This window comes from Lissotriton helveticus, chromosome 6, assembly GCF_964261635.1.
Source record: "Lissotriton helveticus chromosome 6, aLisHel1.1, whole genome shotgun sequence".
NCBI classification, from domain to species: domain Eukaryota; kingdom Metazoa; phylum Chordata; class Amphibia; order Caudata; family Salamandridae; genus Lissotriton; species Lissotriton helveticus.
Window position 1 is genome coordinate 613,347,164 of NC_136067.1, and position 16,886 is coordinate 613,364,049.

General features: G+C 45.5%; 1 protein-coding gene across 1 annotated transcript in view; it reads right to left on the reverse strand.

The window, feature by feature from the left end:
- Nucleotides 1-15,886, reverse strand: part of TMEM30A (transmembrane protein 30A) — a 260,141-nt gene extending 244,255 nt beyond the window's left edge. The window contains exon 1 of the mRNA XM_078648076.1: nucleotides 15,463-15,886. Coding sequence (XP_078504202.1) covers nucleotides 15,463-15,699 — 237 coding nt within the window. The 5' untranslated portion in view covers nucleotides 15,700-15,886. The remainder of the gene's footprint in view (nucleotides 1-15,462) is intronic.
- Nucleotides 15,887-16,886: the final 1,000 nt, after the last annotated feature.

A 16,886-nucleotide genomic window follows, 5' to 3' on the forward strand; every position in this document is an offset into this window, starting at 1 on the left:
TATATATATATATATATATATATATTTGTGTACAAAGGCTCTGCATTGAAGAAAGCACTTCTCTGTTGCCGTGTGCTTTCTTCAATGCAGAGCCTTTGTACACAAACAATTCAACACGACAGCTTCGTCGTGGAAGAGATGCACCACCTTGTTATATAGGAGGGAGCCGTGGAGAAAGGGGCCGTCGTTCAGGGAACAAACCCAGACAGGTGACGGCGCAGCAGAGTGCAACACAGATGGGAATGCTCGAGCTAACCGGGGCATACTGAAATGCCTTTATAATGTGTTGGAATTCGACAATACCATCGCAACCTGAAATAATTTGATGCCGGTGTGAAACCCACTGTGGGGAATAATTACAGGCGAAACACACTACAATTCCCAGAAGACAGTAATTGAGTCACGTGCTAATGAAGCGCCTCCCAGGCTAAACCACTAAAGTAAGCAGGGACTGGGTAATTGTACAAGCCTCCTCAATCAGAACACACTGCCATCAAGCCCCAGAGGAAAGTGCAGGAAGCACTGAAACGCGTCGGGCAGGCAAGCATAAGAGACGGAAGCCGGGACATTCTCAAGCATTAAATGAAGGTTTTTTACCGACTTCTCTGTTGCCGTGTGCTTTCTTCAATGCAGAGCCTTTGTACACAAACATATATATATATATATATATATATAACCAAAATTGACCGGCAGTGCAAGTGATGTAGCACTATCACGCCACATCAATTTTGGCGCCATCTTACAATGTGCAAAATCTGCTATATATGGTGAAACAATATTTACAAACCCATATCTTACAAGATTCTGTGCATACATTTACACAAATGGATATTTACAATGTTTATATGAAAATATTTAAATCATCTTAGTCAATCTCATGTGTGTTCATGATTAAAAATCAAAGCTGTTTGAGACACATAATTTCTAAGATCTTGCCGTGGATTGGCTGTTGGCGATTCCTATGTACAGAACCGCCCTGTCCCCCTGAATATGTCTTATTCTCGCTGTGTATCGGCTTAGTACCCAGTGCCTGTCACCAATAGTTCAAGAATTGGCAAGATTGCTTTCTGTAACATGGCTCAATTACCTAGATCCCTAGGTGTACTGTTAACTCCTCACCGCTGTTCAGACCAATAGGAGTTTGTCTGTAAATCGATTATAAATCTCGACTCCAATCGTCTTAATTTGAGCACTCTGTCCCCCCCTCTGATGTGGAGTGGTACATGGTCTAATCCAAAGTATTGGAGTAGATCTCTATTACTATTGTTTTTAATAGCGAAGTGTCTTGCCACTGGATAACTCATATCCTTGTTCATAATTGCACGCATGTGCTCCAGAATTCTCACTTTGACACCATTCATGGTGCTACCTATATATTTTAGTTTACAGGGACACATTAAACTGTAAACTAAATGTGTAGTCTGACATGTTACAAATTTGTTTATTGTCTTACGACCTTTCATTCCTGGGATGTCGTAAGTTAAAACCATTTTGCTAAATGCACATGCTTTGCATCTACCGCAGGGGTAGAAACCCTTCTTCTCAGTTAGTGTGTTCTGTTTAGGTAGAGGACTATCTAAATGGCTGTGGACCAATTTATCTCTGAGAGACCTTGCCTTCTTAAAAGGTAACTTATGGGACTGGTGGAATGTCCATTCCAATGATTGCATCTGCTTTTAAAACATGCCAGTTCCTACGTAGAATGGTTCTTATGGTGTCTGTCTTCAGAGTAGGTTGTAATTAGGCGAAATCTGCCCTCACTTGTTTTGTCTTTTTTATTGTTTCCTAATAGGCTATCCCTTGGTATTTTGCTAGCCTTTCTCAAGGTATTCTCAAGTAATTCTGGACTGTAGCCTCTAGCAACGAATCTTTCCAGGCTTTCTCTGGCTGTGTTGGTAAAATCATATTCTCTGGACCAGTTTCGTAAATCAAAGCGGTTTGAGACACATCATTTCTTCGATCTTGCCGTGGATCGGCTGTTGGCGAGTCCTATGTACGGAACCGCCCTGTCCCCCTCAGTTTGAACTTTAAGGAGACCGGAATCGGTGCTCCTACTTAAAGAATAATGATGTTTAGCGAGTCGGCGCGTAAAGAGGCGGCAGCCGATATGTTCAAGAAAAAGAAGAAAGGCGCAATACATACTGGCACCGCGGAAAGTTTGAGCATTCCGAACACCTTACTATTGCAATTTACAAAACTGGAGAAACTGTATGAGCGTGAGATGCGCAAATGGTGGGAGGCGACCTCTCTTCGGGAACTATATCGAGGTCGAGAGAGTCTCACAAGGTCTGCACATCTATACAGTGCCTGCTTATGAGAATCCCGACCCACTCTTGTTGGAAGAGTGGGCGAAGCATACAGCTCTATATTGTAGAGGGAGTTTAGAGATACTTATGAAATTCACCTGCAGCTACAGAGCAAAGGGTCTGGCCGAAATACAGACATTGGAAGATAAAAACAACCCTGATAAAAACAAACAAGAGGGGGCGTGGCCGGGCAAGATGGCCGAGCAGACGTGAACTGCTTTGGCTCCCGGTCCGCGCCGCGCACGGCGTCCCAATACGGTGGAAATTGGACGGTGCAATCGGGCTGGGACTCACCTCCAGGAGTCGACAACGGTGCTGCACCCAGTGGAGATGTCCTGAGTGAGCTGCGGATCCCAGAAGCCCCTGTCTCCTTGCTGTCTCCGATCGGAGTGGGGCTCCGGCGGCAAGATGGCGGCGGCCGCCTGATTCGCTACGGACACTGCAAGCGCCAGAGACTCCGGTAGGCGTCGACGTGTCTCTTACGGAGGTCGGGCGGCCTTGGGAGGCGACGGAGACTCAGGGGTGAGTCTGAATGTCTGGCTTGCTAGTGGTTCGTCCGGAGAGAGAAGAGCGGCGGACCCGACTGCCTGACCCTAAAATGGCGGCCGGAGGGACACCTTGATATCTGTCTGCACCTCGTGGAGCCCCGAGAAGACGTCCGGACGAGGCCCCAGGCTGAAGGGTGGCCACAATGTTCCACAACCTACAGAAACTGCCCTGAGGGTATGCATACCTCTGTGTGATGAGGGAATCAGAACAAACCAGCCACGATTTATCCTCAGGTCTTTGAAATTCGGGGGGACGCTCAGCCCAGCGCCAAGGTGGTGAATCTGGAGAGTCTCTCACAACTACGTGGCTATCTCCCGCTGGTGATCTCAGGTGCCCCCCTGACGGGGTCGTGGCCGATTGTTCCATTCTTGCCGCCTCCTTATGTCACCGAAGAAAGGCACAACTAAAGGGACTGGCAGAGTATCGGATTTTTTCACTGCTGCGGACTCGAGACTGATCCTACGGGGCAACCCGGAGAAGTCGACCATGGCCCTATCTAAGGCGGAATTCCAATTCATGCTCAAGGATTTCAAATCCGAACTACGCAATGAGCTAGGCCAGGACATTAAAACATCCATTGACCAACTACGATCGGATATCTCGGAACGCATGGCCTCGCTGCAACGCGACGTGGACTCCGTGGGTACCAGAGTTCTGGATCTTGAGTCGGCTCATCAGGAGCAGAAGCAGGCGATGGGAGATTGCCAGACGGAGATGCATTGTCTGAAGGAACAGTTGCAGCAAACGATATTGAAAGCTGAGGATTTGGAAAATCGCGCTCGAAGGGAGAGCATCCGTATCAAGGACCTGGAGGAAGGCGCAGAGAGTGGCGACCTGGAGACTTTCATAGAAGGACTCTTTGCAGAAATCTTGAGCCCCACAGTCCTTAAAATGAAGCTTGACAGAATCCATAGGGTGGGCCTCCTCCCGAAAGGTGACCGGCGGAAACCTCGAGACATCTTGGCGAAATTCCATTCCTACAAGGTAAAAGAGGACGTTCTGCAAGCAGCTAGAACTAAAGGCTCTGTATCCTTCCAAAATTTCTCCTGCTCCATATTCCAAGATTTTGCCCCTTCTACCTTAGCACACAGACAACTTATGCGTCTGATCACTGCCAAGCTTCAAGAAGATGAGGTTAGATACAGATGGACGTACCCCTTCGGTCTTAGCTTCGAGCTCCACAACAAGAGGCACCACGTCACCACGCTTCAGGAGGGCCTACATCTCCTGGGCCTACCAGCAGAGGAGGGCGACCCCGTCCCAGGTGCTTCTGGCGGCCCATCAGGAGACGCGTCCACATCCCGGACCTGGTCACAGGCAACAAACAGGAAGAACCGATGACGACGTGAATAGGTGAGGCCACGTTTCATCTTTACTGGGGACAATGGTAGCGCTGGCCTGATCCCCTCACTGTGGAGTCTAGCTACTCATGAAGATGCGAGTTTGGCCCCTGCCACACCTTCCAGAGACAGAGACATTGGGCGGGAACCTTCTTTGGCAGAGGCTGTGGTGAACTGTGAGCCGTGCTGGTCCTACTAATCCATTGTTGTGGGGGCGTTGGTGCGCTGTGCGGACTGGGTCCAGGACCCGTAGTCTCCACCAGCCTATGCGCGGGCTGGAGTGCCCCGCGCGACGACAACACAAATGGTTAAGATTATGTTTTTTGTTTAGTATTCGGTTGATCCTTTGGGGTGTTCTGGGGAGGGAGGGAGGAGGATGGTGATGGTGGTGGTGGTGGTGGTGGTGGTGGTGGTGGTATCGTATTATTTCTCACCGTAGGAACCTTCGAGTGGCATAGTGCAGAATGTTTCGAATGGCTCCGGAACGGGAGGGGGCAAGGGTGGCTACAACACTATCATATGGGGATTCAGAATGCATCTATGGTCCAGTCCTTCCCAGGCGCGCATGGGAGGAGCCGAGGGAAGAGAACATTCTACAAGGGAGGGCAGGGCAGGGATTAGCTACGACAGAGGGAACAACAAAGTCTGATCTATAATGCCACTTACTATAGGAACTTGGAACGTTAAAGGGCTCAATTCCCCTCAGAAGCGCCAGAAGGTCTGGAAATACATTCTGGATCATCATTTAGACATAGTAGCCCTGCAGGAAACACATCTGTTGAAAGCCGAAGACCACCGTCTTAAACATAAAAAATACCCCCTTATCTATAAATCCTCGGCTTCTACTAAACAAAAGGGGGTAGCTCTCCTCTTTAGCTCGTCTGTTCAGTTCCAACCCATAGGTATTCAGGGTGATAAAGAAGGGCGATGGCTGATGGTCAAAGGTCGATTGAAAGGGAAGATGTGCACTTTTGTGGCAATATATGCCCCTAACACTGGGGAAAAAAAATTCTTGCACGCACTGTTGGGTAAAGTGACCGACTTTGCATGGGGGATTTCAATCTGGTCTGGCACCCAGAACTCGACAGCACGCACACACGCCGCTCCGACATGGGCACTTTTACCGATACCATACAGACACACATCAAGGACATGGGACTTTTGGACACATGGCGGGCCTTATACCCGCATACCCGAGACTACTCCTTTTCACATGTACACCAGACCTACTCCCGACTAGATTACATTTTTACCAGTCAGTCCCTACAGGGTAATCTCCGGGACGCTAAGATATTCCCCATCTCAGTATCAGATCATGGCCTTTATACACTGTGTCTTTCGTGGCTAGGTAATGCTCCAACTCCTGCTCGTTGGTACTTCCCGGAAGCCCCGACGAGGGATAAGGAATCGACCACACAATTGCGGGAGACTATCAAAGAATTCTTCACCCTTAATAGGCCGGAAGAGACCTCTGAATATAACACATGGGACACTTTCAAAGCTGTGCTGCGGGGCAAATGCATAGCGCTCAATTCAGCCCTGAATAGGCAGCGAGCAAAAGAAAGGGAACGTCTGGAGGAGGAATTAGCAACTGCTGAACGAACCCACAAACTTGCACCCACTAGGCAGACGCTCCGCACGCTCACGGCACTCGGGCAAATTACAACAATAGGGCAGAATTCACCCTTCTCAAGCTGCGCAATCTGTCCTATACCCAGGGCAACAAGGTGGGGAAACACTTAGCTAGGCAACTGAAAGACAAGAGAGAGAGAATACATAGGGGGTATTCAAGATGCGACGGGAAGGGTACTCCATAAAGACGAGGATAAGGCGCGCCTTTTCTGGAACTTTTATAACTCCCTGTACTCAGCAGACACACTGGACACTGAGCAACAACAAGCCTTCCTTAGGGACTTACCACTTCCGCAGGTCTCCCCTGCGTGGAATGAGACTCTTATAGCTCCGATCACGCTTGAGGAAGTGCAATCAGCCATCAAGGCGCTGAAACCCCATAAGGCGCCCGGCACTGACGGATATACCGCGGTGTTTTATAAGACATTTGCGGCCAACATTGGTCACCACTTGGTTCGGCTTTTTAATCGGATGGCCTCAGACGGCGACACCTCGGACTCTATGGCCGAGGCGGTGATCTCAGTGATCCCCAAAACGGGTAAAGACACCACCCGCTGTGCCTCTTACCGGCCCATTGCCCTCCTAAACATTGACGCAAAGCTATACTCTTCCATTCTGGCCAAAAGATTGTACGAGCTCATGCCACTTCTTATCCATCCCGATCAGTCTGGCTTCATTAAGGGGCGCCAAACACATGACAACACCCGCCGTATCGTCCACCTAATTGAGAAAGCCAACAAATTTAAAATTCCTGCGGTCCTAGTCGGACTAGATGCTGAAAAGGCATTTGACCGTGTTGATTGGAACTTCCTGCTAACCACACTCGCGAAATTTGGCTTTTCCCCCCAATTCATAAAAATGCTCTAGGCCAATTATAGACACCCAAGATCCAAAGTCTCAATTACTGGCGTACAATCTGCCTCATTCTACCACTCCAGGGGGACCAGACAGGGATGCCCCCTGTCTCCCTTGTTGTTCGCCCTCAGTATAGAGCCCTTAGCTGTAGCAGTCAAGGAACATCAAGGGATTGAGGGCCTCCCTTTTACAGGTGAATCCCATAAAACCTCCCTCTTCGCGGATGACGTCCTCCTTTCCTTGTCCAACCCGATAAGATCGCTCCCACGTCTACAGGAAGTGCTTAGTTCCTTCGAAAAAGCGGCAGGTTTCAAGGTTAATCTGGATAAGTCCTATATACTTAATCTCACCCTCTCCCATGCAGAAGCTTTACAACTCCGATCGCTATCGCCTCTAGCGTGGGCGTCCTCTTCCATACAATACCTAGGGGTGCAATTGACGCCATCGATAGAGAAACTATATGCGGCCAATTTTCCCCCACTCCTCACCCGCATTCAAGCGGATCTGACGAGATGGAAACCGCTTTTTCTCTCCTGGTTGGGGCGCATCCATGCTGTAAAGAGGACACTCCTCCCCAAACTACTATACTTATTTCAGGCACTTCCCATAGAACTAGATGAGGATTTCGCATGAAAACGATGATCCTGCAGTTTGTCTGGCAGGGAGGGCGGGCCCGTTTCTCCTTTTCTATGCTACGTCGTCCGCAGAGGGGGGGGGGGGGGGGAGCAGGACTTCCTGATCTTAAGACTCTACTATAAGGCGGCCCAACTGCGAATTTTGGTCGAATGGTCACAAAAGGAATCGGAGAAGCATTGGCTCCACATGGACCGTAGCATAGCAGGTAGAACGATATGGGACTTAATTTGGCGCGACAAACAGGACAGACCCCAAAATGCATACCTCAGCACCCGGCCCCCCCTACTCTTAAAGTTTGGGACTCCGTGGCGACAAGGGAGGGGTGGACTTCTTTCCCTTCACCTTTTACACCTATACACTTTACCTCCTCATTCCCCCCAGCGCTTCTAGAAGGGCCGTTTAATGCTTGGAGGGAAGGGGGTTGTCTCGCACTGACCCATTTATTCCACAACTATGATCCCCTTACATTTGAGAACTGCAAAAGGGATTATGGGTTTGGGGATCGCGAGCGATACCACCACGCACAGCTGCTGCATTGGGCTCTCGAGCCACGGATTAGGGAGGGTGCCACCAGACCTCTCACTAAATTCGAATCTCTCCTCATCAAAACTTCGACCATGAAGGGTGCTATTTTGGCTCTGTATAAGCCCTTACTCTCTACAGCGATAGCACACCGCCCAAGATATATGGCATGGTGGGAAGGGATGGCTCAGCGAGACATCTCAGAGGCAGAGTGGACCCATCTTTGGACCGACATATTTAAACTCAATCAATCCACGGCTTTACGAGAAGCCCATTTGAAAGTAATGATGGACTGGTATTTATACCCGTCTAAACTAGCTAGAATTTTTCCAGGCTCGTCAGATAGGTGTTGGAGAGGATGTGGCCTACAGGGAGACTTCCAACACATCTGGTGGGACTGCCCCGCCATTAGGCCGTTCTTGGAAGAGATCCTAGCACAGCTAACGGTCATCTTGGGGTACCCCATCCCGACATCAATGACAGAGGCCCTACTTGGCATTAGAAATCCTTTGCTAGAACACCAAACCAGGGCCGATAAGAGGATTATGTGGATATGTGTGGGGGCAGCCAAGATCGCTATAGCGGCGGCGTGGAAGAAGAGGGAGGCACCAGCGATGTCCTTGTGGCATTCCCGACTGTGGCAGCTGCTTAGCTTGGAACGCATGTCTGATATTTCTCGAGAGGATTTTAAGAACTTTGAATTTCGATGGGGTCCTTTGGTCTCTGTCCTCTCGAGAGGCCTACCATCGGCGGTTTGCCCTCCTACACTTCGGGCCCTCCATCTTTTTCAACTCTGAGGGATTCCATACGGTCGAAACTCTGTAGTATCGCAGCACCACCACTTGGGAGGGGGGAGGGAGAGGGAGTTCTGGGGCGGGAGGGGGGTGGGTTGGGTTTTATTGTTTGGTTCTTGGTGTGTTATCCACTTTTGACTCTTTTTGTGCCCTCGAGGTGCGATCCTCTCTAATTGCACATGTTGACAATTGGTCGAAACAAAACACATGGGGGCGGTAATCATCGCAGAGACATTCCTAGATGTGGCGCAAATCCTCGTGATCCCCCCCCACGCGGCTGTTATTGTGACTGTACCCAATCTTCCTTGAAGATGAACCCTACAACTGTGCAGCTGATGTGACTTGGGTGCACTAAATGGTGCTGGGGGCTCCTCCCCCTGTTTGTCTGTCTGTGTGAATACTATACTTCAGGCTTGGGAGATCCCCTGCGAGGCTGTGTTGGCGGATTGTGCCTTGAATCTCTGTTTTGAAAAATTAATAAAAATTTCTTTGAAGAAAAAAAAAAAAAAAAAAAAAAACCAAGAGGAATTGAGGTAAAAAATTGCAACAATATGAAATGAAAATCCGCCAAAGAAAACAAGAGAAATTCAACCGTGACGAGAGGGACTATTCTATGGGGCGAATACTAACATTTGCAAAAAAATTCGATGGGCCCAGGAAGGAACTATCAAAAAAAAAAAACAGACACTAATGCAGGCACCCGAAAGAATTGAAACCTCCGAGTCGGATGTGACGGAGAATGAGTTTTCTGGGGAAGAAACAGCTGGCCCCTCCGGCAACCAGAAGAGAATCCCTTTTCACGAGGAGTTCAACCTGATTCGCCAGTCGTGGCTGAGTCCGGGGGGGGAGGGGGAGAAGAGCAAGCCCCCAGAAGTGGATGCCAACAAACCAGAAGGGGCGGCTGGAAGGGGAAAAGGAAGAGGCAACGTGACACCAAGGGTCACCAGAAGCAAGAGAGGGGGCAGACGGTGAAAAAGATAGATAATCTCACCATTGTGAATTTAACATCAAGACAAATAACAGAGACTGAGGAATCTGTATTGAAATTAGGCCTATCCTTTTGCCCACAATCCGGCTTTGAATTTACAAAAACCAGGTTTTTTTTAAGTTCACAAGAAAGCTCAAGTTGCACAAATATTTCAAGATGAAACCTACCATCAAGGAGGCCAGACAAATGAAAGGCAAAGATACAGATTTACTGTCCCTAAATGATCTCACGACCTTAGAACTATTGGAAGAACGACGGCAAGGAGAAGAGAGATCTAGAGATTATAATGAGGACACTATAACTCAAAGAACTAGGAATGTGGGAATCAACCAGGAGGGACCATGTAGCGATTTTATACCTGCTTCCCAATTCTTGCCACAAATGCCCCAAGACGCTATAGATACCTTCTCGGGGGCAGTAATAAAGGATCTAGTACAACTTCGTGAGAAGGGCAGCCACGGGACAATAAAAAGAAATGCAACTAAAGCCCAGGAAAAAGCTCTAAAAAAAAATCTACAAAAGGATCCAACCGTGATTTACAAACCCTCTGATAAAGGGGGAAATATTGTCCTCATGCCAAGGGAACAGAACGTAGGAGAGCTCTCCGTCAAATGACTGACAACCGGTATTACGAATTAACAACAAAAAAGAGATACCAGGAGACTATAACTGAATATCACCTGCTAATCCAGAAACGGCACAATAAATCCATGCTGGTTACCGAAAAACATCTTTTCTTGAGAACATTAAACCCGATAATTCCAACTTTCTACTATTTACTGAAGATACACAAAGACAAAACACGACCACCTGGCAGGCCCATAGTATCCTCTTAGGGGAGCCTAACTGAAAGTCTGTCGGTCTTTGTGGATCATTTTCTATTTCGGTCGGTAATAAAGTTGTCTTCTTACATCAGACACTAAAGATTTCATTACACGTATCGAGAAACTACAATGGGAACAATCTTTTATTCTCATAGTGCTTGACATTACGAGTCTATACACATGTATAGATCATACACATGGTCTAAAAGCTGTGGAGTATTTTTTGAGCAAAAGACCAATGGGGATTCATGGAACATAGTAAAATGTTGATCGAGCTTGTACAATTCTGCTTATTAAATCAAATTTTCTTGTTTCAGGGAGACCTTTAACAGGCAGGTCTCGGGGACCGTGATGGGCATCTGCTTCGCCCCCAGTTACGCAAATTTATTCGTGGGCTGGTGGGAGGAGCAGGTGGCATGGTCCCCAGCAAACGCAGGCTGGTCTAAGAATACAGTAACCTGGCACAGATTCATCAAAGACCTCTTCCTTGTCTGAAGGGGGTCAGTCGAAAGTGCGAGACATTACATTGAACATCTGAATGACAACAGTGTAAATCTACAGTTTTCAGGCCAGATTAGTTCAGTGGCAGTGAACTATCTCGGCCTGACGATTGAGATCCAAGAGAATAGGATTATTACTGCCCTATACCGCAAACCAACTGCTGGAAACAGCACGTTACATGCTACCAGCAGTCATCCAGTAAAATTAAAAACCAGCATCCCCTATGGGGAGTTTTTACATCTTAAAAAAAACTGTTCCAGAGAATGCAATTTTACTAGCACAGCCAGAGAAAGCCTTGAAAGATTTTTTGCTAGAGGCTACAGTCCAGAATTAATTGAGAATACCTTGAGAAAGGTTAGCAAAATACCAAGGGATAGCCTATTAGGAAACAACAAAAAAGACAAAACAAGTGAGGGCAGATTTTGCCTAATTACAACCTACTCTGAAGACACAGGCACCATAAGAACCATTCAGCGTAGGAACTGGCATGTTTTTTCTAGTGTCATGGTCTCTCCCTCCAAACCAATCTCAATGTATGCAAAACCAGTGGAGGGTTAAGATAACGATATACTAGGTTTATTTATTCACAACGGAATTATGAAAGATTTCCAAGCCAGATTTCTATAAAGAACTGCTTCTTCAGTAAACCTTGAATTTGCAAAAGGGGCGAGGGGGATAACCTTAGGTATAAAAAAGTAAGAATAGGACTATTCACAAATATCCTAAAGTTGATATTCATGTTTACGAAGCTAGGGCATTGGCTCATTGGGACTAGATGGCAGTTAATGAAGATGCAATGTCCCCATAAACTGGTTACGTTTTACCTTTTGGAATGGCAATTCTCCAAGCAAAGTGAAATGAGAATCAAGTTTTCATTAAAGACACGGAGGCTACCATTATAGCCTTATAGCTATTAAAGGGCCGCTGCAGCATTAAAAGGCCCAAGCCGAAGACGAGGGACTTTAACAAAGCAGCGTAACTTTAATTGCCGGTATAGCCCTGCTACGAAGGACTATAAGGCTATTAGAACATTCTGCCACTAGAGGGCAGAACGTTCTAACAAATAAAACAAAGCCTTATCTGAGGTGAGAGGATTGACATCCCCCAGGCTCCCTGAAGCCTTTGTTCACAGTCACAAAGAAGCACTGGAATGTTGAAGCTTTGCACTTATACCAGCCTTTACAAGCCCGGAGCTACTCCATTGTTTTCAATGGAGCTTCCAACGTTCTAATATGCATTATATCTTTTAATACTACTCCTGCAGCACCTTTAAAGAACATTATAACAATTAAAAACACTAGAATCAGAACACTCAAGTCCATAGATACCCAATAAGCTGAGCATTCTTCCTCTTTTAATTGCTGCTAAAGGAGATAAGTACCTTTCAGATTTACTACACATTGTTATCTATTTGATTGAAGTGAGAATACATACAAATATATATGTGTTGTTTTATGGTTTGAGTAAGTGTGTTATGATTGTGATAGTCTGAGCCTGAGCTTTTAATTTATGGAAGAGTCGCTGTGATTGTTTTATTGTCTAGAATTAAGGTTTCATAGCAACAACAAAAAAAGTAATATAACTAATTTGTGTGTTTAGCCTTTTAGCGTTCTCAAAATGGTTTAATAACTTTTCTAGACGATAGGTAGGAACAGCTTTAGGTGAGAATGAATGGATGCATTTTTTTTAATTGTAAACTCGATACGGGCTCTCTGCGTGTGCTTGCCTGTTTGGTTGGCGGCATTAACAGGGGAGCGAGGCTCGAGGAGCATGCGAATGCGGTTCGTTGCTAAGTTATTGATGATCTGCCGTTCGCGAGCGAGGATAATCAAAGTGTTGTGACAGGTTCTGCATACGAGCGCTGCTCAAAAAAATTGTTACGTTGGAGCACGTGAGTAGGACCTCACGAACCGGAGCCCCTTACTCGTGCCTGCATGCGAGTTGTTGTATCAGACTTCTGCATTCGAGCACAGCTCCTAAAAGATCATTTATGAATCAGTGTGCGTAGGAGCTCACAGGGCCGAGCCCCTTACTAATGCATATTCGCCTGCACATGAGTTTACAAAGTTATGCAAGATTAAAATAGACATTTTAGTTTGGGGATTTTATAATAGGATATAAATAAAATATGCTAGCGCGGAGGCGGTTGAAAAGAAGGTCAGTTGGAATGCTTAGAAAATTTGGATTTTTTATGAGGAAAGAGTAGGTGTAAAAAGTTTGATTTGTTTAGAAAGAGAAAATATTTTTTAATTGGATTTAAATAACAGAGCATGATTGACAGAGTGGGAAGTTCCAGGACACAGGAGATATGGTAAATAAAGAGATAGTGAAGATACTTATACAACATGAGATAAGGAAACAGGTAAAGTCAGAAAGAAGCTGTGGATGGTGTTCTTAGAATAAGAGAATTTGAGTGTGGAGAATATGTAAGTGGTGAAGTTGGTAAGAGGAAAACAAAAAAAGATAAGGCATATTGAGGACATTGAGATGTCAAAAAAGAGAAAGGATTACTTGGTGGTCACCGCTGTGATGGCTGTCCGTGGCGGCACGGAAAGAAAAGGTGTCTTTAGCCACACACATGGAAAGTTTGCCCTTAGCGGCTCACAAGAAGAAGATGATTTAGTGGGAGAAATTAACTGAGGTGGTGTATTTGATGAGAAAGATTTAGATGAGTAGATTTTGGATTTACATTAGGATGACGAGTTTGAAAGGGCCATGTTCAAATAATACAGTTAAAGACCCGTTTGGTGGAGACATGTTTATTTCTTTTAATATTAAAACACCCACGGAGTGGTGAATGATGGCCTATTGATTACGTTAAAAAGTTTATTAAGTTATGGATTTGCAAACCCTTGGATAGAGAAGTGCGAATAGTGAGGAGGGCGGAATGTGCAAGGTCAGTGATAGACGAAAATGTGTGTAGTACACCAAATTAAGATCCAGAGCTTATTAGCTTGTTTCGCCTTGAATGTAGTTCATCAAGGACAGCGTTAACACATATGAGAACAAAAATAATAATGTGCACTGCAGATAATGAGGGTGTAAGAAAAGACCTCCTGCATCTGTTCAATGTGTACCTCTTTTATGTTCGTAAAACGCACTTGGGATATGCCAACATAACTGTTCAGCCTACAAGGTGGACCCCTCCCAACAGCCCCTGGCAAAAAACACCTGCTCCCAATGCAATCCTTTTCTTCACAAAGTAATGCACAAACGCCAAGCGATAGAAAAGAAATCTTAAAATCATGGAACATGGGGGACTTTTGGCAGAGTAAGGACTGCACATTATCTAAATTAAAGTATTTCTTTCACACGCAAAGAGATTATGTGCGTGTTAGATATAAACCTCGTTTTCTCGTAAAAGAATTAGCAAGGCATTACACCTCAAAATTCAATCTAGCTTTATAATTTTTAAAAAACTGTTTATGTAATGGAGAATACTTGCGTTTTCATTGATACGTGTTTGAGAATAGCAAAAGTACTTCAATACACGGGGGGTGTATATATATATATATATATATATATATAAAATTTAAACATGTTTTTGGAATGTATCACACGGGTGCGTTCTCAAGCTTCGGTACGAGCTTCATGCAAATAATACCACAAGTCAATTCCATTAACACCAGCGCTATGATGTACTTGGGTACACTGAGTCCTGATAACGTCAATTGGAAACATCGCAGAAAAAAATTACGTGAAAACTAAACAGAACAAGAACCAAAAAGACTAAAACAATGACCTTAATATAGCTTTCTAGACATAAATAAATCATCCATATACTTTAAAGAAAAATATAAATCTCACACTGTCAAAAGTAAAAGTATCAAGAACGTGTTTTCAAAATAAAAGTGTCGAGGACGTACAAAATATATTTGATTGAGAACCGTCATTTTTGCACAGCCATACAGTCAAGTGGAAACTATATAGAAGCACCAAAATCATTCCACATAAATTTCCTGTTTAAAGTTTTCTACAAATAAAACAGCTCACCAAAAATCCCCGAGTAGCGCAAAGATAAAATTAACGATAAGTGTGTATACGATATGAAATCCGAATACTATATATACGTACGATGCTCTAAAATGCTTCTCATCTAATGTTTATGACAAACCTTTGAAGAACTGCACGACCCTCTGTTTGTATGGGGAAAAAAGTTATATAGATTGACTCATGATTTCTCGCAGGATTAAAGGTCTGCGAACATCAGTTCTGGGAATGACAAAGGTCACCCAGTTACCTTTTTATCGGAACAAGGCCATTGAGTTCCCAAGGTTGCTTTAAGGGCGGGGTGAATAATGAGCATTAGAATAGCCATCCCTCCCTAGGCCCCCGTTAATACAATCATCTTCCTAGGCACAGTGTTAATAGCGCACAGACTGTCATTGTGGCCACGAGGGTGGTGTGAATTGATACATAAAGCATAGCGCCACGGGACAGCGTTGGGGTGCAGGGCGATGGGTGGTCACGCAGACAATAGTTATTTATGGGTAGGATTAGTACTGTTTTTGGTACCTCGCGCTCCCGGATGTTGTTGCTGGTGACGAAAATGCCGATACCGATGGGGATGAAGATTAAGCCGATGACGAAAAAAGCAGGTAGCACGGTACCGGCTGTCAGGATGGGCTGCCAGGCGGGCAACCGCTGCTGCTTGAAGGCAGTATTGTCTGGCTTCTTACTCTTTGAAGCCACCCCGGACCCGGCGCCCGAGTGGTGCCCGCCGCCGTCTTCCTCCTTGGCGTTGTAATTCATGGCCGGGCGGCAAGTCGAGGCTACTGTCGGACTGAAACGGAGACTCTCCTACACTTCCGGGTTCTCGTCGCCACTGGGTTCCTCCTGGTAACCACCGCAGACGTAAAGCTCATAGGAAGTGACGACACAGCAACGAAGCTACAAAGCAGCGAGCAATGATTCGTTGTTGAACGATCACGTTTCTTGTGTGTTTTTCCCGGCTTTCGTGGGCGTGCCCTGGTTGTGCCGGAGATCCATACCTGCTGAGCTCACCGAGCTCTGTGACAGTTTTACCGCGTTAATGTGTGTATTTACTTTTGGCGACTTACCTATCAAAATACCTGAACGCTTGTCCCTATTTTCAGGCATATTTTTTTAGATTTTGGTTAACGATGATTTTATCTTCAAACTGAAATTGAAGTTGTAAATTGTATTTAAATCGCGCTTAAAATCTATAAAAAATAATTTAAGAATGCGGCTAATTAAGTGTTGAATAGAAGATGCTCCATTCGAAATAGATGAAAACTCAGGAGTTATTTGCAGATAATGTCGGAGAGCAGAGAACCCACAACCGCTCTGTTGGTGTCCTCGGTGTAGCTGCCCAACTAAACAGAGCAAAACGAACACCCAGGGACAGCAGAGCAACACATGTCCCTAGTGGGAGCACGGGTCATAACAAGTTGTCCTTAAAGAGACTAAGGGCAACTTGTTATCATAACATCAACCCCCCCCCCATTATTGCGAATGAAAAAAAGTTGAGTAAACAATAATAATAGAAGTCATGTAAGCATGCATAATATCACCAAATTTACAATTCGGTGATCTTAACAGTAACCAGGAAAAAGAGCAAAGCAGCATGCACAATAACAATGAACTACATTAAGTAATAATCTTTAAACCTCAGAGGAAATGAAACATTGTGAAATATGCTGCAAGGAGAACTGGCAAGCGAAGACCTTCTGCTCTAATCCTCCATGCTGACACCAGAAGAAAGAACCCGCGCTCATGACATGGCAACAACATGTGAATACAACATTTTCCAGCTATCGCAACAAGAATTTTAGATTCTATTAAGGGCACGGAGGCGAGGATTATGCTCTCTCAATTTCTTAACTGAACTCACAGCAGCCAATAAAAGTAAAACTACACAATGAAAAAACATCATATTAGGCTTTGAACCACGCCTCCTCATTACATCCAATAGCAAC